The sequence below is a fragment of the Coregonus lavaretus genome (assembly GCF_964263955.1).
Source record: "Coregonus lavaretus genome assembly, contig: HAP1_SCAFFOLD_1709, whole genome shotgun sequence".
NCBI lineage: Eukaryota > Metazoa > Chordata > Actinopteri > Salmoniformes > Salmonidae > Coregonus > Coregonus lavaretus.
Genome location: NW_028159483.1, coordinates 72,179 through 99,004, shown reverse-complemented (window position 1 = coordinate 99,004; position 26,826 = coordinate 72,179). Strand labels below are relative to the sequence as shown.

The window sequence follows — 26,826 nt, the reverse complement described above, 5'->3', positions numbered from 1 at the left end:
TATTGAGCTGCTTCCCGTTTTCGTTTCTGTCTTGAGCGTGTGTGTATGTGATGTGTCACTATTATGATTAGGACTATTAAATGATTGTTGATTGCTACTACTATTATTATCACAGTTGATTGCACGTTAATATCCATGACACCTCAGACAAAAGTGCCTGATCTGATCTGTATAGACTCTCAGCCTAATTCTCCTGATCGCCTAGTTTGGTCTAGATTGGTCAGCTCCAGGGTTGGGGTCAATTACATTCAAATTCCAGTCAATTCAGAAAGTAAATCCAATTCCAATTCCACATTTCCTCAGTATTTCTACTGCTGGCCACTGACTGTGTTACTGAATGCTGTCCAGTTCATTAATTAATGTTATTCTCCTGATCTCTTCCTTCACTCTAATGAAACTTGTGATGGGCTATTTTGATTTCTCTCCCCCCTTTTCCAATCCACTTCCTGTTGCACACTTCCTGTTGCACTGCATGATGGGCATTTGGGCAGGCTCAATATTCTGCATGACCCCCACCGCCGGTGTTGGTAGGTTCCAGCATTCCTTCTCCACCAATTAGCTTTCAGCCTCGCCAGTGACTCGCACGCCATCAAAATCTAACTAACCATCACACAGCTAAAAGGTGGCACCTTGGCTTTCTGAAGCGAACCCAGATAGTTTTCTAGCATGACTCCCAATCTGTTTGTGCTGTCTAGTCAATGATTATTGATTAATCAAGACAGCACAAACAGATCTGGTATCTAGCTAATAGTTTAATAAATAATGATTAATCAATAATCATTAGTATGATCATATCAACATGTAGTTGGATCTGCCTTTGCTTTGACACATTTGAACCCTGTATAAAGCCTTTGACACATTTGAACCCTGTATAAAGCCTTTGATACATTTGAACCCTATAGCCTTAGACTTCATCAGTTCACAAATTATCTCATCATGGGTGTTGGTGACTTGGGAGTCACAGGGTTGGTTGTGGCATATAACTGAATCATTTGCACATTTCATTTGTTAATGATACTGTATTTAGTCATATCTCTACATTTAAATACTGGAGATATGTTTTAATGGAGGTTTTATTCTGTTCGGGTGTACTACCAAACATGTTACTGTAAATCCACCTTGGACCCTAAGCTGTGATTGCTTGACCCTTGGCCCTTCTCTGCCCTCTCTGTTGACAACCTCAGCATTTGGCTGGTATAACCTCATTATGCCATCCGCAGATGTACCACTCTGAAACCCCTATACATTTTACACCCATGGCTGCATTCCAATCAGATATCTCACTCCCTTCTCTTCTCCCTCATGTACTTTTCCTCTTCAGATCAGATTGATTGGTCAGAAAGGACTGGAAGTGTTCAGGCAATATAGTAACTGCCTCCCCTAACCTTCTTATAGTGTTGTCGTTTTCCTATTGCTTACACCTATCCAATCCTCTCAGAGGGAAAGGGAGTGAGTTATAGAATTGGAATGCGCCCCCCCCCCCCCCCCCCCCCCCCCCCCACACCACCTGTCCTTCACATTTATTTGCCTGGTGGCCAATTGGCCACACTCCACCCTCTGTGTGTTGTTGCTTATATGATTTTCCCTTCTGACAAAAGTACCAATGATGCACGGTGGTACGCCAGCATCTGCAGCCACCACATCTGCCACAAGCGTTCCCTTCGCAACCGCCTCAGCCAATCAGGTTTGCTCCTCTACTCTCTCTCTCTCTCTCTCTCTCTCTCTCTCTCTCTCCTCTCTCTCTCCTCTCTCTCTCTCTCTCTTCTCTCTCTCTCTCTCTCTGGTTGTTAGAAAAGTACATCTTTCATGTTAATGGTGAACTTTTAATGTACTTATTAAATACAAGTTAAAGATATTATTAACTTGTCATTCTGGGGAGACATTTACTGTATGTCGTTATAATGTCTGACATCGTTTTAAACCTCGATTTTTGTCCTTTCTCATTTTGAGGACTCTTCCTTATCAAAGTTGACTACCAATGAGTACATGCAATTGGTATGTATGAAGAAGTTTTCCTTATTTTTCGCACAGCAGGTGCTGGCAGCAGTTGCTATCTGTGCCATTTGGCGCTTGGGTTATGTTCTCCTGCTGCTGCGTACGTAGGGTATCGCATGCAGTCAACGCTATTGCAGTGTCTGAGGATTCCACATGTTTCTGCTACTTACACGCCAGAGCCCTTTAGTGAGGAGACATTGTAGTCTGTGTTGTAGAAGTATACAGTATGTGGTCAAATAGGACAAGGGAAAGAAGACATTGTCATATATAAAAAATATGTTTGCCTAGACTGGGAGTGCAACAAGCTGTAAAAGATAAAGACATTAGATTCAACTTTATTATCCCCAAGGAAAATGAGTTAATCCTTAACTAACTGCAGGTCATTTTTGTAGCGCCCAAACATTATTTTTTAAAAGGAGGTCAACAAATTGGAGGACTTGAGTTTGCATGGGTAGCCACCTCATCAGGTGTTTTATCTAGGCATCGTTGTAACCACATTCTGCCTTATCTTGCTATCTTCATCTCCATTTCAGTAATGAACTCTGAGATTTGCGTAAAACTGCTGATGTGTTTTTGAGGGGGGGGGGGGGGGGTTCCGATTATATGCATAAGATGTGTTTTTGATTTCTCTGCTCTGTCTCCATCCACAGATTCCAATAATTTCTGCCGATCATCTGAGTAACCACAAGTATCTGACTCAAATGTAGTCAAGAACAGTGAGTTTCTATTAATCTCTGTTTCTTTACAGTATGTTTACCTTCCAGCACCACCAAGAATATCTGAGTGCATCTAGCCAAATTATGGCAGCATTTATTTCCTACATCCTTATACATTTAAAGGGGCAATCTGTAATAGCTACATACGTTTTGTGATTTAAATTAATGATATATACCCGTTGAGCTATGTCTATGAATTTGAGAGTGGTTACATTTCTCCAGCCCCATCCCTCAGATCTTTACCAAAACAGTGGTGGGGTCTCCGCTTTGTTATTGTTTGAACTGTAGAGTGCAGCTTTAAGCAACCTTTCAGAGAACAACGATAAGATCCAGATATTGGAAGGCTAGCTACATTTTAAAATAACATGTAAAACGTACTTCTTTAATGTAATTCCTCGCCTCTTGTTTTGCAGATCCAATGAATGGTTGATGGCACCATCCAAGCCTAAAGAGTTCAGCCTTTATGTATATAGTGTTCAGAATGTCAAGCAATGGACAGGAGGAGCATCATCTCTCAGTCACTCTGGAATGCTGGTCTTGTTACGCATGCAAACATCGGTGTGCTCTGTTGATGCCATGACACACACACACACCTCCTCGTCCTCCAAGTCAACGTCCAGCTGAGAAGAGGAGTGTCTGTCTGTCCATCTGTGCTGACAGACAGACGCTGAATACATTAGCAGTACACCTGTGTGTTCAAACACAAAACCATGGCACTCAAATTATTTTATATATTTTTTGCACACACACGAGGTTGGGACCGATTTGTTGTTGCATCTAACCTACATAATACAGTGTTGGTACGTCGGTAGACCAAGACAGAATGTTTTATTCACTTCGTTCTGTTTTTAAATTAATAGACTTGTGTTAATGGTTTACAAAAACATTTGCAAACGTGCCCCTTGAATTTGAATTGAAATCAGAAAGGCACAACACATTTTAAAAGGAATATTTAGGCGAAACGTCAGAGCATGTACAGTATTCTGTTTTTAATAAGGCTTCTAGTGAAACTAGATACTAAAATGAGGGTCAGAGACATATGAATGTTCTGGGTAAGAAACACACCTGTGTACCATTGAAAGCACAGCTTTAAACACCATAGAGGCCATGCATCCCAAGCCAGAGTATAATTTCAGCAGTGTTATTCTGTTTACCTAAGATATGTGTTTTGTATGGCTCGAGTTTTGATTTTTACATAATTTCTCCATTGTCTAGTTGGTTTTTTAACATTGTGCCATTTGCTTTGTTGTTGATATTAGGAATGGGGTCCTCTCCAGACTTTTAAGTCATCAATCTCCTAAATCTAAAAAACAGAGGTGCCTTTTCTCTTTTTATCGATCTGTTTTTGTTTAGCTTTTCTTTTTGTGCTTTATTGTTGTATTTATCAGACGGGCTGAGCTATGGCTCAAATAGGAGCTCATGGTGACCGGGGAGCTGTACGTCCGTAGACTCTAAAGCCTGTTGAAGTGATGTGGGACGTGCTAGCTCTCCACCAGGTCTCGTTTCCTCGTCCTCAACCTTAAAGGTGGAGGGACTCTAAAACTGTGTCTGCAAAGAAGCACTGTCAAACCACGTGTTGTTAAAATAAGAAAGTGTGACTTAAATGAGGTCATAAGAAGATATGGCACTTGGTTGAGTGTTTTTGTGCTCCCTAAACCCCATTACCCCTGTATAGGCTCATTTAACTTTATTTGAGGTAATACAGCAAATCATTGATTTGATGTGCATTTATCAAACAGAAAGAACATCTCTCCCTTTTTGATCTGATTTCATCCGATTCTGGATACCAAAGCACAGTTCTGCTCATGCACGAAGGGTTACCGAAGTATATGGCCAAATTCAGGAAGGTTCAACACAGAATTGGGGGAGCAGAGAATTAATTTCAGAAACCTTGTTTTCACATGCCATTATATGTTCTGTGATTTCTTTAGTTGTTTTTCTGTTTTGGCTGATGTGTAATATATCTTTACTGATTGTAATGTACCTAATACCTATTCAATTGTATCTATTGAAGCCTTAGATTACAGGACTGGGTTCCATCCCAATCAAATGTACTTTCAATCACCATACAGGCAATGAACACCAATGATATTTTATAGTCCGTACACATACAGCTTGTGTTTTGTTTTCTTCTTCTTCTTTTTTTTTTAAGTAACAATTTACTCTCTTAAATGTCATTGAACTCATGTGCTATGTATTACTTAAGGATTTGAATATATTTGAATATTTAGTTTGTAGATTTTTGCCTTATTATATTCTACTTGACAATATTGTTATATAGCCATTGTAGATTTTGAGGTAGTATTACATTCATAACTTTTTTTAAACCATACTCATAATTAATAATAACATGTGGAGTCAGATAAAGTATTCAAATCATTCATGTAGCTGGATGTCTCTTTAGATTGAAGAGGTTCATTATCAATTCATTTTGTTGATCAAAGACCTTTTGATATTGATACAAGGAATGACATCAGTTGGTTGGTTGCCGAGGCATCAACTCTGGCTGATGATGAATGTTTCAACTAGCTCCTTTTTTTCTTTGAGATCTTGTTTGAAAATATATTGTGTCGAAATGTAGATTGTCCATGTTTAGAGAAGAAGGAAACAAGTTATTTTCTACTTTATCCATTTAAAAAATATATATTGTTTTAATATTTCTTAAGATTGCCCTGAATGTCAGGCCAAAATGAACAGTGAGATTGATGGGTCTCTGGAGTTGGGTGAATAGTGAGATGAGAGGTGAAGTAGTGGACTTTGCTGAATCGGAAAGGTCGGTAATGCTGCAGATGAACGATCTTTAAACTAAGGGACAAAGGTTGACTTTTTGCACTTCTGTATATAGTCAATGAACAGAGAAAAAACATGTATCATATTGAGATATTATTTTGAATAAAAAATTATATAATTATAAGGAATTTTGTTAGGTTAATTTAAAACATCTAAACTGAAAGACCAGCTAAACAAATTTGCTTGCAAAAATAAAATAAAATCGCAACAGTTTCTCGGCCAATGCATTCAGAAAAAGCTATGCGTTTTTTGGCTTATTTTGTCAGTGGCTTGTAGTTTGCAAGGAAATTCTCAAGGGGAACATGCCCCCCACGTTCACTCCCACTCCCCTTGTAGTATTTTACATAAAACAAATAGCCTATATTGTCTATATTTCAAATGTTGGACCAGGCCCTTCATGTCTGGCCCTACGGTACAATAACTACAATCAATTATATTAGAAACCATATTATATTTTAGTTTGATTTGACTGCATGTAAAAAAAATAACACAAATGTAAACAAACTATATAGATAGATAAGGAAAATTCATATTTTCAATTTACAAAATAACATCTACATTTGGGGAAATGAGACTGCAGGCAAGTCATCTATCACTTGTGAAATAACATTTTACCTAGAAACTCCATGAGATCTCAAGAATAAAATGTAATGTTAACACCAAACCACCCAATAAATATTCTCTCATCACAGTAATATTACTCAAGTCAACATGGACTCACAGAACACATACAGCTACTGCTACCAGACAACTGTGCACTCAGCAGGTGAAGGCTCACCACCATACTAAATGAATAGGTAAATACTATTTCAAATGAATGTAACCGTCTTCAGTCAAGGTCAACTTATTTCTGACTCGAGGTCGCTGTATAAGTGCTATCGAACCAAAGCGTCACTTTCTCCAAACCAACCAGTGCTGCTCGGACAGATTTCACTGTCTCTCGGCTTATTAAACCAAGGTCTCTCTTACCTGCTGGGGGCACACATGCTTAACTGCTTATTATGCGTAAGTGATCACTTACATTTTTTGCTTATAGTTGCTACAGAATAATGTACTACTCTGTCTTCAGATTTGTTTTATGCACATTTTATTGTTGCCATAAATACTCTTGCTGTTCTGAATTATAAAAAAAAAAAAAAACATGAATAAAAATAAAACTGATTTGCTCACGCAACTCATCTATGGTCTCCATGTTTGTCTGTTAACTTAGTCTATGAAACATTACTTTAAAGAGCATCCAGAACACATCTGAACATATTCCTCAAAATAAGGAGGCACTCTGACATCACATGAAAACAGATGATCGAGTTCTACATCAAACTTTAGTGTCATTGCCATCTAGTGGACAAATAATTGTCTATTTCCAAATAAAACCAGTGAAATTGGACACCTATCTATTCTGCAACGGGATGACTCCTCAGCTAGTCAAAAGTATTGTAGATTAGTTGAGTCAGCTGTGCTGGAGCAAAAACATGCACACCTTGTGGCTGCCTAATTGTGAATCATGTTTGGAGACCAGCACTGCTTTATGTTATCACACTGTACTGTCTGGTTCATGATGACAACAAACACTGCTTTATGTTATCATACTGTACTGTCTGGTTCATGATGACAACAAACACTGCTTTATGTTATCATACTGTACTGTCTGGTTCATGATGACAACAAACACTGCTTTATGTTATCATACTGTACTGTCTGGTTCATGATGACAACAAACACTGCTTTATGTTATCATACTGTACTGTCTGGTTCATGATGACAACAAACACTGCTTTATGTTATCATACTGTACTGTCTGGTTCATGATGACAACAAACACAAGAGCTGTAAATGATGATCTCAACAACAGCTATGAATTTGCATTTCAAATCCCGCTGAAATGCACTCATGAGTGTGTGGAAGACTTATGTAGAGCTTACATTGGGCAGGAACCAGCTTTGATTGACAATTAAACTGCCGACTAGGTGAAGAATATGTCGATGTGCCCTTGAGCAAGGCACTTAACCCTAATTAATCCAGTAAATCGCTCTGGATAAGAGCATCTGCTAAATTACTAAAATGTCAAATGTAATAGCTAAACATTAAAAAGTGACACTCCAGTCTTCTTTTCACCTAATTTAACACCTGATTTACTTAACAAAAGGCACATCTCAATAGGTGGTCCAGGTATGTCATGACATTGCAAAAGTGGAGGAGGGGCGGGGCTTTCCTGTTTTGTTCTCTATTGCTCTGGTGGATCCCCATCAGAGCAACTCCTTGAATGCCCTATTTTTTGAAGTTTGCAGTTGTGTCTAAAAAACATTTGTGTGTGCTTTACTGTATGTACTTTATTGTATATACTTTACTGTATTTTTGGTGTGTGTACTTTACTGTATTTTTACTTGGGATATCGCTTTTCAACAGTAAAAGTAAAAAAAAAAAAAAATAGCTGGAAGAAATCAGGACTGTTCACTATTTTAAAGTGAAATCCTTTAAGGAACTATGACCCAAGGCAGTCAGCCTACTTTGAGTGTATGTATAGCCTACTCTCACACCAGAGAGACAGATAGGACACAGACTCCATCTCGAAACCAGGGGATGGTGATGTCATTATCAGTATGTGCCCTGGGGCATTGGGAACCTGTCTCTCTGGATTTTACTGTCCTGTGTCAGAGAGCTTCAATGATGACAAGATACTCACCTTTCGGGGAACATAATAGTTTTCTGTTCCATTGCTTCCTTATAGAAATAGTATATCCCCAGTTTATGGTGATGTTTGTTAAAAGTAACTGATGCCTTGAGAAAATGGCATATTTCATTCAGTCATATATTTCATAGAGAAAATATGTCTAAAATAAACATGTGCCACAACCTATATTTGTATTATTATGTACAAAATGAGAAGAATAGACTCTTGAAATACTCCGGTTAAAATAATGTGAAATGTTTGGCTTCTCCTAGTCTGCCATTGGAATACAGTAACGAATAGCTATTGTAGTGTTGCAATTTTCTGACCTGCCTGGGAATTCCATGTCATCTGATTTGCAACTCTCTTGTCATTCAAATGGTGGACAGATGCCGAGTTCAAAACAGCTGTGAACTCGGAATTATCTGACTTCTGACTTCAATGCATTCAAGACATTTTTTACATTTTAGCAGATGCTCTTATCCAGAGCGACTTACAGTTAGTGAGTGCATATATTTTCATACTGGCCCCCCGTGGGAAACGAACCCACAACCCTGGTATTGCAAGCACCATGCTCTACCGACTGAGCTACACGGGGCCACTGAAATGGTCATCCAACTCGGAATTCCAAGTAGGAAACTCGGGTATACTTCTAGAGCCCCGACTTCTCGACAAGAAAATCAGTTCTGAGTTGGATGACCATTCAAATCGATTTTCCCAGTAGTAGCTATTTTTTTTCCCGAGTTCCCAGTCTTTTTGAACGTACTGAAGTCGGAGATTTTCCGAGTTCCCAGTTGTTTTGAACGCGGCACCACTTGTCTTGAAAGCACCAAGACACTTCATACGTTTGTCACCCCCTTTCAATGGCCTACATTCAGTTCAATATAAATAGCCTTTGCTTTACTGTACTATGACTAAAGCTGGGCCTATAAATGATTAGCCTCCTGATCTCAGCCTCGTCATCATATAAGATAACTATCGGGGGAGACGCCCTGGACAACAAACTTCAAGGCTTCTTGTAACAGTCATTTGTTACAATAGCACGGGTCATCTGACTGACACAAGAGTGATTGACTAATATTTGCATTGAGTAATGTTTTGGGTGACTACCCCTTTAAGAAAACGGAACTAAACCTTGGCTCGTGACGTTAGTTGCCTTGCGCTGAGAAACAGTGGGCAGGAAACGCCAAGCAGAGAGAAGTGATCACGCTTTCCAACACCATGGCACAGTACAAACAATCGAAAATGTGCTACACCGTATATTATTAAAATCCGGGAACGGCCACTGTTTTCGGCTTCTTACCAAGACCTTCGGAGACGTTCCTCGAAAGCTTTTCCGCCGAGGGATTTCACAACTACCACCCGTGAAAGGTGTCTGCGCCTGCGGTCTAAAAACATCGGGGCGGACCACGGGTGGAAGAGGATTCGTAGAGAAGGGCTGTCTGCTTTCTGGAGCGATGAGGGAGTATAAAGTGGTCGTGTTGGGCTCGGGCGGCGTGGGTAAATCAGCATTGACGGTCCAGTTTGTGACGGGATCCTTCATTGAGAAATACGACCCCACAATAGAGGATTTCTACCGAAAGGAGATCGAGGTGGACTCGTCGCCCTCTGTTCTGGAGATATTGGACACGGCTGGGACCGAACAGTTCGCCTCCATGCGAGACCTGTACATCAAAAACGGGCAGGGATTTATTTTGGTCTACAGTCTGGTCAACCAACAGAGCTTCCAAGACATCAAGGCGTTGAGGGATCAAATCATCCGAGTGAAAAGATACGAACGAGTGCCCATGGTTTTGGTTGGAAACAAGGTGGACTTGGAAGGCGAGAGGGAGGTCTCTTCCGGGGAAGGCAAGGCGCTGGCTCAGGGGTGGAATTGCCCGTTTATGGAAACTTCTGCAAAAAATAAAGGCTTGGTCGACGAACTGTTCGCAGAAATCGTGAGACAGATGAACTATTCTTCTTTACCCAGCGGTGGAGATCGATGTTGTTCTTGTGTGCTTCTCTAAGAAAACATGTTTCGTGCAGCTGTGAGTGCTTATCTATGTGAAACCCATCAAACAAGCCCTATTTTGATAACTTGTTGATAACAAAATGATACGGCCTCTTTTTTTTTTATTAAGCGACCGTCAATATAGAAAGATGCCAACTGTTGTATTATTGCACACACCGTCGAGGATGACAACAATCGATATTGAAATAGCCTAAAAAGTGTTTACATGACAAAGTACTTGAATGTTTAAGATTTTAGTTTAATATCACACAGCTTTGTATTTTACACTTCTCTGGAAACGTGCCTCGATGGGAACGTCATATTGTGAAACCTAAGAGGGACACTATTTTTTTGTTGTTGCTTTGTTTATGCTATGAAAATGTTTAGTGGGGTTTGATTACTGTTGAGTTGTACTTTTTCACGTCTTCTGGGCAGGTCATTCAGGCCTGGAGAGATGGATTGGAGGACTCCTCCCTCTGCTGAACAGGGAGGGTCCGCTTTCTGTGGATTCTGCTGGGCTCAAGGAACGTTTGCCCCCCAACATTGGAAACTCCCTGCAAAAGCTCATGTTTTGATTTGTACAGTGTCAAATAAACCCCAAACGCCAGGCAGTAAACCTGCACTGGTCACTGGAACTAGCCTAAACCTGAGCGTCCAGTTCAAATAAGACTAAACATAACAAATAGCATAAACATCACGCTATTGTACATTACCTGCAGAAAAATGCCTACTCAAGACATGGGGCTTATTCATTACGCCGATTCTGTTGCAAAACGCTTCTTAAACGGAAGCAAATGGGGCGGGACCTACCTGAATTGGTCCAATAGAAACTCGTTTTGCTCTGTTTGCTTACGTTTGGTTCTTAAACGGTTTCCGTAATGAATATGCCCCTGGAGTGTGGTGGTTTGAATTTTTTGTGTTTTTTCTTTGGGACTGGTGACGACATTGGATTGAATACAAAACTTGCTCTTCCCCTGCCAGTGTCACACTTTGATTTGCACAAACAAGGACCTTAAAGATGTTACTGACGTGACATGGAGGATACACATGACTGGACCCCATGTCAAGTGCCTTCCTAAGAATTACACCTGTCTCCATGTGCCAACCAAGGAGCCCTCTAATCACAACAGTACTTTACAGTTTGTTTGATTTCAGTTGGGCTCATAGTGAAAGTGTTAACTTCCTTTTTGTATTTTTCAGTGAGGAAGTTGAGGTATAGACCTAGACCAACAAACAGTTATTTCATGGCAAAGTTTGGCCTATCCCCCCCACCACCACCACCGGTACTAATTCACCGAGAATATGAACCTGAGCTTTATGCTGTGGGTTCAGAGAAAAGTAAGCCATGTTTGTGTTTTTATTTTAATGATTACTTTCTGAAATGTGAAATCCTGATTCAATTGTAATTTTGACCTCAGACAAGCCTATTACAACCCAGCTGTCTGGATTGAAGGACTTTTCAATACAGAAGGCATTTTATGTAACATTTTGGTGTATGCTCTTCATTCTGTTGGCGTGGGTGTGTGGGTGTGTGCTTTACACTTAAACGTGTGGTCATTAGCATAAGACTATAGGTCCCGTGTAGCTCAGTTGGTAGAGCATGGTGCTTGCAACACCAAGGTTGTGGGCTCGATTCCCATGGGGGGGACCTCCCAAAAAAGTATGACAATGTATGTAATACTGTGAGCCGCTCTGGATAAGAGCATCTGCTAAATGACATACATGTACATGTATAGGCCTGGTCCACAGACGATGGCGTCATAGTTTTTCTGATTAACTGTTGAGTCATTTGTCGGTTCCAGGCCTGGCTCCTAACAGACCTCTGGTTTTTCAGGTCCTCTACAGGACATAAACCCTATCTCTCTCTGCTTTGTCAATGGTTGAACATAAACACAACTTTTCTGTGATGTAGTCGAGCAACACTGAAGTCGACCAATTTATAAGGGTTTTTCGTCCCTCCAGCCGTTAAGAGTAGAGGGCACGCTGGGTGTAGTTGATAAGTGGTGCTTCCTGCCACATGGTTTCTGGGTAGAGGGAGTCAGGAGGGGACAGAGGGGGCTTTCTGTGTCTGGAGCTAAGCCGAATCAGCAGACAGAGCCGAATGAAGCAGGGAGAGGGTGAAAATAGATGTGTTGGGGGGTGTGTGTGTTTGAATGAAGCAGAGACGGGGTTAAATTAGATGTGTTGGGGTATTTGTGTTTGAGTGAAGCAGAGAGAGGGTGGAACCAAATGTGTTGGGGTGTTTGAATGAAGCAGAGAGAGGGTGGAACCAAATGTGTTGGGGTGTTTGAATGAAGCAGAGAGAGGGTGGAACCAAATGTGTTGGGGTGTTTGAATGAAGCAGAGAGAGGGTGACATTACATGTGTTGGGGTCTTGTGTTTAAAAAAAGCAGAGAGAGACTGCTTCTCTTGCCAGGGCCGTGCCCGAGTCTGTTTGGGGCTGGTATGTATGCCTATAAAGTGAACAGTCAAAGCTTTATAGTGCTGAGTGGTTGGGGGGGGGAAGACATTCCATACATTATGGTAGATGTAGCTTAGTCATGGCGGGGGAAGGGAGAGGAGGTAAAGTGCACTGTGGTGCAATAGAGGAGGAAGAATTGAGTGACAATATCCTGCACAATACCAGGGAGATTCTAGTGTGTGCATGTGCACGCCATATGGAAATTGAGGTGTGTGTATAAATGTCAGTAAGTGTGTGTGAGAGAGAGAGAAGTGTGATGTCAGGAAATAATTGATCCCAGTATCTATTCTTTACAAGACCGTCCCACTAGGTTGAACAGCAGCTAACATGGTTTACTTCCCTTCCGCCTTGAGGGTTCTAGTCATCATCACCGAGGTTCTGCTTCCTTGGTGAACTCAGTGACCCTTGACAGTCAGACTAACGCACTGTGACGTGCCCTACATGTACCAACACAACCTTAACGCTCTCCATCCACGAGGCTTGCTCAGAGAAATCACACAAAATATAAGGTTCCAGTTTTAAAATGAAGGATGTTTGAGGCTGTCTGGGCCCGTACTGTTAGCCCTAGTCATTCACTTAAAGGACCAATCAGCAGTTGAGACTATAACAACGTTTTGGTAAAAAGTTGAGGGATGGGCTTGGAGAAATGTAACGACTCTCAAATTCATAGAAAGTGCTTTGGATGCAAGGACTGACCATCCAAAATTATAGTTTTAACCATGTTTTGAGGCTATAGAGTGTTTGTTTAAAACAAGCTTATATTTTGGGTTCTGACGAGGTGTGACAGTTGAACTAAGCTCATGAGGCAGTTGCACTAAGCTTCTTCAATAATCGATGGGTATAAATCATTGATTTATTAGTCAAAAAATGGATGTAGCAACTGTGGATTAGCCCTTTAATGGGGTAGGATTATTAATACCATTTTCAATAGAATCAATCAGAAAACGTTATTACCACGCCTCCAATTAAATGGATAAGTCGTCCAAATAAATCAAAGGCAATAGGAGTGTGGGTCACCTAGGTGTGTTATGATCAGATTGTAAGATACTTCTGGTAATGCCTCAGAATATGGAGCTTATTGATAGTTATAAAGCTTTCTGTTTCTAATAACTTGGTCCATTGAGAGCAGAATCCATGCCTGAGATCTGCTATTGATACAGTGGCTTGCGAAAGTTTTCACCCCCCTTAGCATTTTTCCTATTTTGTTGCCTTACAACCTGGAATTAAAATGAATTTTCTGGGGGGTTGTATCATTTGATTTACACAACACACTTTGAAGATGCAAAATGTTTTTTATTGTGAAACAAACAAGAAATAAAACAAAAAAACAGAAAACTTGAGCGTGCATAACTATTCACCCCTCAAAGTCAATACTTTGTAGAGCCACCTTTTGCAGCAATTACAGCTGCAAGTCTCTTGGGGTATGTCTCTATAAGCTTGGCACATCTAGCCACTGGGATTTTTGCCCATTCTTCAAGGCAAAACTGCTCCAGCTCCTTCAAGTTGGATGGGTTCTGCTGGTGTACAGCAATCTTTAAGTCATACCACAGATTCTCAATTGGATTGAGGTCTGGGCTTTGACTAGGCCATTCCAAGACATTTAAATGTTTCCCCTTAAACCACTCGAGTGTTGCTTTAGCAGTATGCTTAGGGTCATTGTCCTGCTGGAAGGTGAACCTCCGTCCCAGTCTCAAAGCTCTGGAAGACTGAAACAGGTTTCCCTCAAGAATTTCCCTGTATTTAGCGCCATCCATCATTCCTTCAATTCTGACCAGTTTCCCAGTCCTTGCCGATGAAAAACATGGATGGTGCTCCTTCAGGGTTATCTTTGGTCTCTTTATTGCCTCTGATTAATGCCCTCCTTGGCTGGTCCGTGAGTTTTGGTGGGCAGCCCTCTCTTCGCAGGTTTGTTGTGGTGCCATATTCTTTCAATTTTTTAAATAATGGATTTAATGGTGCTCCGTGGGATGTTCAAAGTTTCGGATATTTATTTATAACCCAACCCTGATCTGTACTTCTCCACAACTTTGTCCCTGACCTGTTTGGAGAGCTTCTTGGTCTTCATGGTGCCGCTTGCTTGGTGGTGCCGCTTGCTTGGTGGTGCCCCTTGCTTAGTGGTGTTGCAGACTCTGGGGCCTTTTAGAACAGGTGTATATATACTGAGATCATGTGACAGATCATTTGACACTTAGATTGCACACAGGTGGACTTTATTTAATTAATTATGTGACTTCTGAAGGTAATTGGTTGCACCAGATCTTATTTAGGGGCTTCGTAGCAAAGGGGGGGAATACATATGCCGCACAACTTTTACAATATTTATTATTTCAAATGTTTTGAAACAAGATATTATTTTCATTTCACTTCACCAATTTGGACTATTTTGTGTATGTCCATTACATGAAATCCACATAAAAATCAATTTAAATTACAGGTTGTAATGCAACAAAATAGGAAAAACGCCAAGGGGGATGAATACTTTTGCAAGGCACTGTATCATGATTTATGCAAAATATTGTGAAGAATGCAGTGAATAATGCAGCTCAAATTAATATTCACCACTGAGAATCTCTATGAAAACCAGGTCTGGTTTAGTATCCAATAGTCTGACCTTGGGGATCCCGAGGGAAGGAGGCAGGGAGGGAGGCAGGGAGGGAGCCATTTTGGAGAAATAGCTACTCTATGCAGAGTAAGAGTTTTCAAAATGGTTTAGTAGTTGTTGTTTGCCTACCTTCCTTAAGGGTGTTGGATACCTGTTGATAGTATCGCTAACAGATGTATGATCAGCTGGATTAAACCATTGAAACAGTGATTAAACCACTAAAACAGTGATTAAACCATTGAAACAGTGATACTATGATTAAACTATGTGGGAAAACTGCTTTTGTCATATAGCTCATACTGTGTGTTTATGCGGACAGTACATTCATGCATCCTTGTATGCATTTGTCCATTTGCAAGCCATGCCTAAATGGGATGCATGCATGCGTGTGTATAACACTGTGACATGGTCCTGTAAAAGTAGGTAAGGAGGAACCCCTTTGAGGAATGATGATGGATCCTAGAACTGTGAAATACAATGGTGGTTTGCTAATTGACAGATACACTGCAATACTTATCCTGGCCAGGTGGAGAGGCCATTAGGCCAAAAAGCTCTCAGGTACACAGCCTGACCCGTACGGTGATCTCGCGTAATGTTGGAGATTCTTAAGCCATGGAGTAACCATTATGGCAAAACACAATGGAAAATGTTTTAAAACGTTTTTGCAATGGGAAATGAACAGGAGTTTTTCTTATTGGACGGGACCAGGTAGTCCCTCCTTGTTTCAGTCTGTTTTCTTTTGTTTGGTGCCTAATGAACAGGACCCTGGCCTTGCATCATATTGTCTTAGTGTGCTGGTGTGTCGCAACAGTTCCTCTTTGACGTGTAAAGATACCCTGTCAGGGAAGTTGTCACAGTCTCACTTCTGCATTGAAGAGAATCAGTGCCACAGAGTGACCCCTGAGATATAGAGCTCTATCTTTTATTCATCACTTACCCTCAAAGTGATTGAGAGAGTAGGGGCAAGTACATATTGAAAGTTGAAGTCAACCCTTACAGATATACAGTGTCTCTACACAGTGTGTTGAATCCAGAGTGATAGCTCACGCTGTTTTGGAAGATGAACATGTTGAAATGACTATTCAAAACAAAACAGAGGAAGGAATGGTTTCTTCCTTGTTTCCTTGTTGGCTTGCAGTACATCAGATGTCTCACTGACCCCTGACCCTGTGTGATCTCATTTGGGGCAGAGAGGCCAGCCGATCGTATGACACTAACCTCGTTGCCACGGTTATTTATCTCCGCTCAGTATGTAGGCCTACTGTTCAGTCAGCCAGGCCTGTGAGTTAGAGAGCGATCGGCAGAAAGACCATGATTCGTCTTTTCCCACCGAGGACATCCACACTGTTATTGGCTCTATTAGTGTAGTAGTTAAGTGGCCCTCTCCCAAATACAACCCCCAAAACCTCCCTCAACCCCTCCCCCATCCCAATACAACCCCAAAACCCTCCCTCAGCCCCTCCCCCATCCCAATACAACCCCCAAACCCTCCCTCAGCTCCTCCCCCATCCCAATACAACCCCCCAACTGCTCCCTCAGTGCCTCTCCCATCCCATCCCCAAGTACCCCCCCTGTTGCTTCCCAGATACCCCAGAGTTATTAAGGATCTAAACCATATGGACACAGAGAGATTATTACCCCCACATAAACACACACATACGTGCATGCTGGTGGGAGGAGATATAGGAGGATGGGCTTATTGTAATGGCTGGAATGGAACTAATTAAAAGGTATCAATGGAAACCACGTTTGATTCCGTTCCATTTATTCCATTCCAGCTATTTCAAAGAGCCCGTCCTCCTATAGCTCATCCCACCAGCCTCCTCTGGTGCATGCAAACACACACACACACAAACACACACGCACACACTCATGCATGCACACACACACATGCATGCACACACAGACACACACACACACACACACGCACACACACACAAGACTAACCCATCCCTAGCCTCAGGGACCCCTTCCTCCCTCCGTTTCCCCCTCAGTACCCTCTGTTAGGGTTGTGGGGTGAGGGCAGGAGGACGATTGAGATTCAGAGCCCATGTTGTCATCACTACGAGACACATTATTTTCAGTGTTCCCGGTATGAAAACTATACTGTATCTTGTAGACCACAATTAATGTGGACTCACAACAAGACCAAGAGAATAGAATAATCATTAATACATTTGTAAATGCAGAAAACTCCACTGTTATTAATGCCCACTCGAGACAAACCCACCTTTAGAATGCATCGTGCTGATTCTTTGAGGAAGACGTTTTTATTTCTATAGCTGCTGCGATGACTACACTCCACCAGTGTCTTCCACCCACGCCGGCCCTCACAGGGGTTTGATAGTGAACATATGGGAGGCCAGGCTGGCGTCCTGCTCGCTCAGCACAGCCCTGTCTCCCCATGACCTTTCAGAGGAATTAACAAATGAATACTTGAGATCTCGACTGTAGGCTATTATGTGGGAGGGGGAGGGGGAGGCGAGAGGGGGAATTTGTGTCTGGCGCATCCTGCAGCACACAGTGACTACTTTTATTTACTACATGTTCTATAGGATCACAGGAGGCTGCTGAGGGGAGAACAGCTCATTGAAACGTCCGGAACGGAGCAAATGGAATGGCATCAAACACCTGGAAACCATGTGTTTGATGTATTTCATACCCTTCCACTGATTCCGCTCCAGTCATTACCACGAGCCCGTCCTCCCCAATTAAGGTGCCACCAACCTCCTGTGATTAGGATTTTGTAGTCATGTTTACTGTGTCTGGTATCAACCTCTGAGGAGACAGACTTGATAGGATCAGCTGTATTATTTGTACATTGGTCTCTATTTGTCTCAGGTGTGGTTTGTTTTGTCCTATCAACTGTCATAAGGAAATAACCTTGACAAGTGCCTGCTTCAAAAGAGTGTCATAATAAACAAGATACACGTTCACCAAAGCTCTGTTTATACCTTCCCCTAACATGCATCCTGCATCCTTCATCCTGTTATACCTGCTGTTAACATGCATCCTGCATCCTTCATCCTGTTATACCTGCTGTTAACATGCATCCTGCATCCTTCATCCTGTTATACCTGCTGTTAACATGCATCCTGCATCCTTCATCCTGTTATACCTGCTGTTAACATGCATCCTGCATACTTCCTCCTGTTATACCTGCTGTTAACATGCATCCTGCATCCTTCATCCTGTTATACCTTCCCCTAACATGCATCCTGCATCCTTCCTCCTGTTATACCTGCTGTTAACATGCATCCTGCATCCTTCATCCTGTTATACCTTCCCCTAACATGCATCCTGCATCCTTCCTCCTGTTATACCTGCTGTTAACATGCATCCTGCATCCTTCATCCTGTTATACCTGCTATTAAAATGCATCCTGCATCCTTCCTCCTGTTATACCTGCTGTTAACATGCATCCTGCATCCTTCATCCTGTTATACCTGCTGTTAACATGCATCCTGCATCCTTCCTCCTGTTATACCTGCTGTTAACATGCATCCTGCATCCTTCATCCTGTTATACCTGCTGTTAACATGCATCCTGCATCCTTCCTCCTGTTATACCTGCTGTTAACATGCATCCTGCATCCTTCATCCTGTTATACCTGCTGTTAACATGCATCCTGCATCCTTCCTCCTGTTATACCTGCTGTTAACATGCATCCTGCAACCTTCATCCTGTTATACCTGCTGTTAACATGCATCCTGCATCCTTCCTCCTGTTATACCTGCTGGTAACATGCATCCTGCATCCTTCATTCTGTTATACCTGCTGTTAACATGCATCCTGCATCCTTCATCCTGTTATACCTGCTGTTAACATGCATCCTGCATCCTTCCTCCTGTTATACCTGCTGTTAACATGCATCCTGCATCCTTCATCCTGTTATACCTGCTGTTAACATGCATCCTGCATCCTTCATCCTGTTATACCTGCTGTTAACATGCATCCTGCATCCTTCATCCTGTTATACCTGCTGTTAACATGCATCCTGCATCCTTCATCCTGTTATACCTGCTGTTAACATGCATCCTGCATCCTTCATCCTGTTATACCTGCTGTTAACATGCATCCTGCATCCTTCCTCCTGTTATACCTTCCCCTAACATGCATCCTGCATCCTTCATCCTGTTATACATGCTGTTAACATGCATCCTGCATCCTTCATCCTGTTATACCTGCTGTTAACATGCATCCTGCATCCTTCATCCTGTTATACCTGCTGTTAACATGCATCCTGCATCCTTCATCCTGTTATACCAGCTATTAAAATGCATCCTGCATCCTTCCTCCTGTTATACCTGCTGTTAACATGCATCCTGCATCCTTCCTCCTCTTATACCCGCTGTTATAATGCATCCTGCATCCTTCCTCCTGTTATACCTGCTGTTAACATGCATCCTGCATCCTTCATCCTGTTATACCTGCTGTTAACATGCATCCTGCATCCTCCATCCTGTTATACCTGCTGTTAACATGCATCCTGCATCCTTCCTCCTGTTATACCTGCTGTTAACATGCATCCTGCATCCTTCATCCTGTTATACCTGCTGTTAACATGCATCCTGCATCCTTCCTCCTGTTATACCTGCTGTTAACATGCATCCTGCATCCTTCATCCTGTTATACCTGCTGTTAACATGCATCCTGCATCCTTCATCCTGTTATACCTGCTGTTAACATGCATCCTGCATCCTTCATCCTGTTATACCTGCTGTTAACATGCATCCTGCATCCTTCATCCTGTTATACCTACTGTTAACATGCATCCTGCATCCTTCATCCTGTTATACCTACTGTTAACATGCATCCTGCATCCTTCATCCTGTTATACCTGCTGTTAACATGCATCCTGCATCCTTCATCCTGTTATACCTGCTGTTAACATGCATCCTGCATCCTTCATCCTGTTATACCTGCTGTTAACATGCATCCTGCATCCTTCCTCCTGTTATACCTGCTGTTAACATTCATCCTGCATCCTTCATCCTGTTATACCTTCCCCTAACATGCATCCTGCATCCTTCCTCCTGTTATACCTGCTGTTAACATGCATCCTGCATCCTTCATCCTGTTATACCTTCCCCTAACATGCATCCTGCATCCTTCCTCCTGTTATACCTGCTGTTAACATGCATCCTGCATCCTTCATCCTGTTATACCTGCTATTAAAATGTATCCTGCATCCTTCCTCCTGTTATACCTGCTGTTAACATGCATCCTGCATCCTTCATCCTGTTATACCTGCTGTTAACATGCATACTGCATCCTTCCTCCTGTTATACCTGCTGTTAACATGCATCCTGCATCCTTCATCCTGTTATACCTGCTGTTAACATGCATCCTGCATCCTTCCTCCTGTTATACCTGCTGTTAACATGCATCCTGCATCCTTCATCCTGTTATACCTGCTGTTAACATGCATCCTGCATCCTTCCTCCTGTTATACCTGCTGTTAACATGCATCCTGAATCCTTCATCCTGTTATACCTGCTGTTAACATGCATCCTGCATCCTTCCTCCTGTTATACCTGCTGTTAACATGCATCCTGCATCCTTCATTCTGTTATACCTGCTGTTAACATGCATCCTGCATCCTTCATCCTGTTATACCTGCTGTTAACATGCATCCTGCATCCTTCCTCCTGTTATACCTGCTGTTAACATGCATCCTACATCCTTCATCCTGTTATACCTGCTGTTAACATGCATCCTGCATCCTTCATCCTGTTATACCTGCTGTTAACATGCATCCTGCATCCTTCATCCTGTTATACCTGCTGTTAACATGCATCCTGCATCCTTCATCCTGTTATACCTGCTGTTAACATGCATCCTGCATCCTTCATCCTGTTATACCTGCTGTTAACATGCATCCTGCATCCTTCCTCCTGTTATACCTTCCCCTAACATGCATCCTGCATCCTTCATCCTGTTATACCTGCTGTTAACATGCATCCTGCATCCTTCATCCTGTTATACCTGCTGTTAACATGCATCCTGCATCCTTCATCCTGTTATACCTGCTGTTAACCTGCATCCTGCATCCTTCATCCTGTTATACCTGCTGTTAACATGCATCCTGCATCCTTCATCCTGTTATACCAGCTATTAAAATGCATCCTGCATCCTTCCTCCTGTTATACCTGCTGTTAACATGCATCCTGCATCCTTCCTCCTCTTATACCTGCTGTTAACATGCATCCTGCATCCTTCCTCCTGTTATACCTGCTGTTAACATGCATCCTGCATCCTTCATCCTGTTATACCTGCTGTTAAAATGCATCCTGCATCCTTCATCCTGTTATACCTGCTGTTAACATGCATCCTGCATCCTTCATCCTGTTATACCTGCTGTTAACATGCATCCTGCATCCTTCATCCTGTTATACCTGCTGTTAACATGCATCCTGCATCCTTCCTCCTGTTATACCTGCTGTTAACATGCATCCTTGATCCTTCATCCTGTTATACCTGCTGTTAACATGCATCCTGCATCCTTCCTCCTGTTATACCTGCTGTTAACATGCATCCTGCATCCTTCATCCTGTTATACCTTCCCCTAACATGCATCCTGCATCCTTCCTCCTGTTATACCTGCTGTTAACATGCATCCTGCATCCTTCATCCTGTTATACCTGCTATTAAAATGTATCCTGCATCCTTCCTCCTGTTATACCTGCTGTTAACATGCATCCTGCATCCTTCATCCTGTTATACCTGCTGTTAACATGCATACTGCATCCTTCCTCCTGTTATACCTGCTGTTAACATGCATCCTGCATCCTTCATCCTGTTATACCTGCTGTTAACATGCATCCTGCATCCTTCCTCCTGTTATACCTGCTGTTAACATGCATCCTGCATCCTTCATCCTGTTATACCTGCTGTTAACATGCATCCTGCATCCTTCCTCCTGTTATACCTGCTGTTAACATGCATCCTGAATCCTTCATCCTGTTATACCTGCTGTTAACATGCATCCTGCATCCTTCCTCCTGTTATACCTGCTGTTAACATGCATCCTGCATCCTTCATTCTGTTATACCTGCTGTTAACATGCATCCTGCATCCTTCATCCTCTTATACCTGCTGTTAACATGCATCCTGCATCCTTCCTCCTGTTATACCTGCTGTTAACATGCATCCTACATCCTTCATCCTGTTATACCTGCTGTTAACATGCATCCTGCATCCTTCATCCTGTTATACCTGCTGTTAACATGCATCCTGCATCCTTCATCCTGTTATACCTGCTGTTAACATGCATCCTGCATCCTTCATCCTGTTATACCTGCTGTTAACATGCATCCTGCATCCTTCATCCTGTTATACCTGCTGTTAACATGCATCCTGCATCCTTCCTCCTGTTATACCTTCCCCTAACATGCATCCTGCATCCTTCATCCTGTTATACCTGCTGTTAACATGCATCCTGCATCCTTCATCCTGTTATACCTGCTGTTAACATGCATCCTGCATCCTTCATCCTGTTATACCTGCTGTTAACCTGCATCCTGCATCCTTCATCCTGTTATACCTGCTGTTAACATGCATCCTGCATCCTTCATCCTGTTATACCAGCTATTAAAATGCATCCTGCATCCTTCCTCCTGTTATACCTGCTGTTAACATGCATCCTGCATCCTTCCTCCTCTTATACCTGCTGTTAACATGCATCCTGCATCCTTCCTCCTGTTATACCTGCTGTTAACATGCATCCTGCATCCTTCATCCTGTTATACCTGCTGTTAAAATGCATCCTGCATCCTTCATCCTGTTATACCTGCTGTTAACATGCATCCTGCATCCTTCATCCTGTTATACCTGCTGTTAACATGCATCCTGCATCCTTCATCCTGTTATACCTGCTGTTAACATGCATCCTGCATCCTTCCTCCTGTTATACCTGCTGTTAACATGCATCCTTGATCCTTCATCCTGTTATACCTGCTGTTAACATGCATCCTGCATCCTTCCTCCTGTTATACCTGCTGTTAACATGCATCCTGCATCCTTCATCCTGTTATACCTGCTGTTAACATGCATCCTGCATCCTTCCTCCTGTTATACCTGCTGTTAACATGCATCCTGCATCCTTCATCCTGTTATACCTGCTGTTAACATGCATCCTGCATCCTTCATCCTGTTATACCTGCTGTTAACATGCATCCTGCATCCTTCATCCTGTTATACCTGCTGTTAACATGCATCCTGCATCCTTCATCCTGTTATACCTACTGTTAACATGCATCCTGCATCCTTCATCCTGTTATACCTGCTGTTAACATGCATCCTGCATCCTTCCTCCTGTTATACATGCTGTTAACATGCATCCTGCATCCTTCATCCTGTTATACCTGCTGTTAACATGCATCCTGCATCCTTCATCCTGTTATACCTGCTGTTAACATGCATCCTGCATCCTTCATCCTGTTATACCTGCTTTTAACATGCATCCTGCATCCTTTATCCTGTTATACCTGCTGTTAACATGCATCCTGCATCCTTCCTCCTGTTATACCTGCTGTTAACATGCATCCTGCATCCTTCATCCTGTTATACCTGCTGTTAACATGCATCCTGCATCCTTCATCCTGTTATACCTGCTGTTAACATGCATCCTGCATCCTTCATCCTGTTATACCTGCTGTTAACATGCATCCTGCATCCTTCCTCCTGTTATACCTGCTGTTAACATGCATCCTGCATCCTTCATCCTGTTATACCTGCTGTTAACATGCATCCTGCATCCTTCATCCTGTTATACCTGCTGTTAACATGCATCCTGCATCCTTCATCCTGTTATACCTGCTGTTAACATGCATCCTGCATCCTTCATCCTGTTATACCTGCTGTTAACATGCATCCTGCATCCTTCATCCTGTTATACCTGCTGTTAACATGCATCCTGCATCCTTCCTCCTGTTATACCTTCCCCTAACATGCATCCTGCATCCTTCATCCTGTTATACCTGCTGTTAACATGCATCCTGCATCCTTCATCCTGTTATACCTGCTGTTAACATGCATCCTGCATCCTTCATCCTGTTATACCTGTTGTTAACATGCATCCTGCATCCTTCATCCTGTTATACCTGCTGTTAACATGCATCCTGCATCCTTCATCCTGTTATACCTGCTGTTAACATGCATCCTGCATCCTTCCTCCTGTTATACCTGCTGTTAACATGCATCCTGCATCCTTCATCCTGTTATACCTGCTGTTAACATGCATCCTGCATCCTTCATCCTGTTATACCTGCTGTTAACATGCATCCTGCATCCTTCATCCTGTTATACCTGCTGTTAACATGCATCCTGCATCCTTCATCCTGTTATACCTACTGTTAACATGCATCCTGCATCCTTCATCCTGTTATACCTGCTGTTAACATGCATCCTGCATCCTTCATCCTGTTATACCTGCTGTTAACATGCATCCTGCATCCTTCATCCTGTTATACCTGCTGTTAACATGCATCCTGCATCCTTCCTCCTGTTATACCTGCTGTTAACATGCATCCTGCATCCTTCATCCTGTTATACCTGCTTTTAACATGCATCCTGCATCCTTTATCCTGTTATACCTGCTGTTAACATGCATCCTGCATCCTTCCTCCTGTTATACCTGCTGTTAACATGCATCCTGCATCCTTCATCCTGTTATACCTGCTGTTAACATGCATCCTGCATCCTTCATCCTGTTATACCTGCTGTTAACATGCATCCTGCATCCTTCATCCTGTTATACCTGCTGTTAACATGCATCCTGCATCCTTCATCCTGTTATACCTGCTGTTAACATGCATCCTGCATCCTTCATCCTGTTATACCTGCTGTTAACATGCATCCTGCATCCTTCATCCTGTTATACCTGCTGTTAACATGCATCCTGCATCCTTCATCCTGTTATACCTGCTGTTAACATGCATCCTGCATCCTTCATCCTGTTATACCTGCTGTTAACATGCATCCTGCATCCTTCATCCTGTTATACCTGCTGTTAACATGCATCCTGCATCCTTCCTCCTGTTATACCTTCCCCTAACATGCATCCTGCATCCTTCATCCTGTTATACCTGCTGTTAACATGCATCCTGCATCCTTCATCCTGTTATACCTGCTGTTAACATGCATCCTGCATCCTTCATCCTGTTATACCTGTTGTTAACATGCATCCTGCATCCTTCATCCTGTTATACCTGCTGTTAACATGCATCCTGCATCCTTCATCCTGTTATACCTGCTGTTAACATGCATCCTGCATCCTTCCTCCTGTTATACCTGCTGTTAACATGCATCCTGCATCCTTCATCCTGTTATACCTGCTGTTAACATGCATCCTGCATCCTTCATCCTGTTATACCTGCTGTTAACATGCATCCTGCATCCTTCATCCTGTTATACCTGCTGTTAACATGCATCCTGCATCCTTCATCCTGTTATACCTACTGTTAACATGCATCCTGCATCCTTCATCCTGTTATACCTGCTGTTAACATGCATCCTGCATCCTTCATCCTGTTATACCTGCTGTTAACATGCATCCTGCATCCTTCATCCTGTTATACCTGCTGTTAACATGCATCCTGCATCCTTCCTCCTGTTATACCTGCTGTTAACATGCATCCTGCATCCTTCATCCTGTTATACCTGCTTTTAACATGCATCCTGCATCCTTTATCCTGTTATACCTGCTGTTAACATGCATCCTGCATCCTTCCTCCTGTTATACCTGCTGTTAACATGCATCCTGCATCCTTCATCCTGTTATACCTGCTGTTAACATGCATCCTGCATCCTTCCTCCTGTTATACCTGCTGTTAACATGCATCCTGCATCCTTCATCCTGTTATACCTGCTGTTAACATGCATCCTGCATCCCTCATCCTGTTATACCTGCTGTTAACATGCATCCTTCAACCTTCATCCTGTTATACCTGCTGTTAACATGCATCCTGCATCCTTCCTCCTGTTATACCTGCTGTTAACATGCATCCTGCATCCTTCATCCTGTTATACCTGCTGTTAACATGCATCCTGCATCCTTCATCCTGTTATACCTGCTGTTAACATGCACCCTGCATCCTTCATCCTGTTATACCTGCTGTTAACATGCATCCTGCATCCTTCATCCTGTTATACCTGCTGTTAACATGCATCCTGCATCCTTCATCCTGTTATACCTGCTGTTAACATGCATCCTGCATCCTTCATCCTGTTATACCTGCTGTTAACATGCATCCTGCATCCTTCATCCTGTTATACCTGCTGTTAACATGCATCCTGCATCCTTCATCCTGTTATACCTGCTGTTAACATGCATCCTGCATCCTTCCTCCTGTTATACCTTCCCCTAACATGCATCCTGCATCCTTCATCCTGTTATACCTTCCCCTAACATGCATCCTGCATCCTTCATCCTGTTATACCTGCTGTTAACATGCATCCTGCATCCTTCATCCTGTTATACCTGCTGTTAACATGCATCCTGCATCCTTCATCCTGTTATACCTGCTGTTAACATGCATCCTGCATCCTTCATCCTGTTATACCTTCTGTTAACATGCATCCTGCATCCTTCCTCCTGTTATA

At 42.4% G+C, this 26,826-nt stretch overlaps 1 protein-coding gene and 1 long non-coding RNA gene across 2 annotated transcripts; both read left to right on the top strand.

Annotated features, from left to right (window-relative positions):
- The first annotated feature begins 314 nt into the window (after positions 1-314).
- On the top strand, positions 315-6,679 carry LOC311122803. Its single transcript, XR_014612501.1, has 5 exons — positions 315-527; positions 1,599-1,684; positions 1,969-1,995; positions 2,646-2,711; positions 3,125-6,679. It is a non-coding gene; the product is annotated as an uncharacterized lncRNA (long non-coding RNA).
- Positions 6,680-9,341: 2,662 nt separating this feature from the next.
- Positions 9,342-11,642, top strand: LOC311122801 (ras-related protein Rap-2a-like). Its single transcript, XM_084197117.1, has 2 exons — positions 9,342-10,196; positions 10,595-11,642. Exon 1 carries the CDS (start codon positions 9,627-9,629, stop codon positions 10,173-10,175), a length of 549 nt encoding a protein of 182 aa, XP_084053243.1. The 5' UTR covers positions 9,342-9,626; the 3' UTR covers positions 10,176-10,196; positions 10,595-11,642.
- Positions 11,643-26,826: the final 15,184 nt, after the last annotated feature.

Excerpts from the sequence above, each read along its gene's own strand:
- LOC311122801 (XM_084197117.1), top strand. The coding sequence starts at position 9,627 with ATGAGGGAGTATAAAGTGGTCGTGTTGGGCTCGGGCGGCGTGGGTAAA.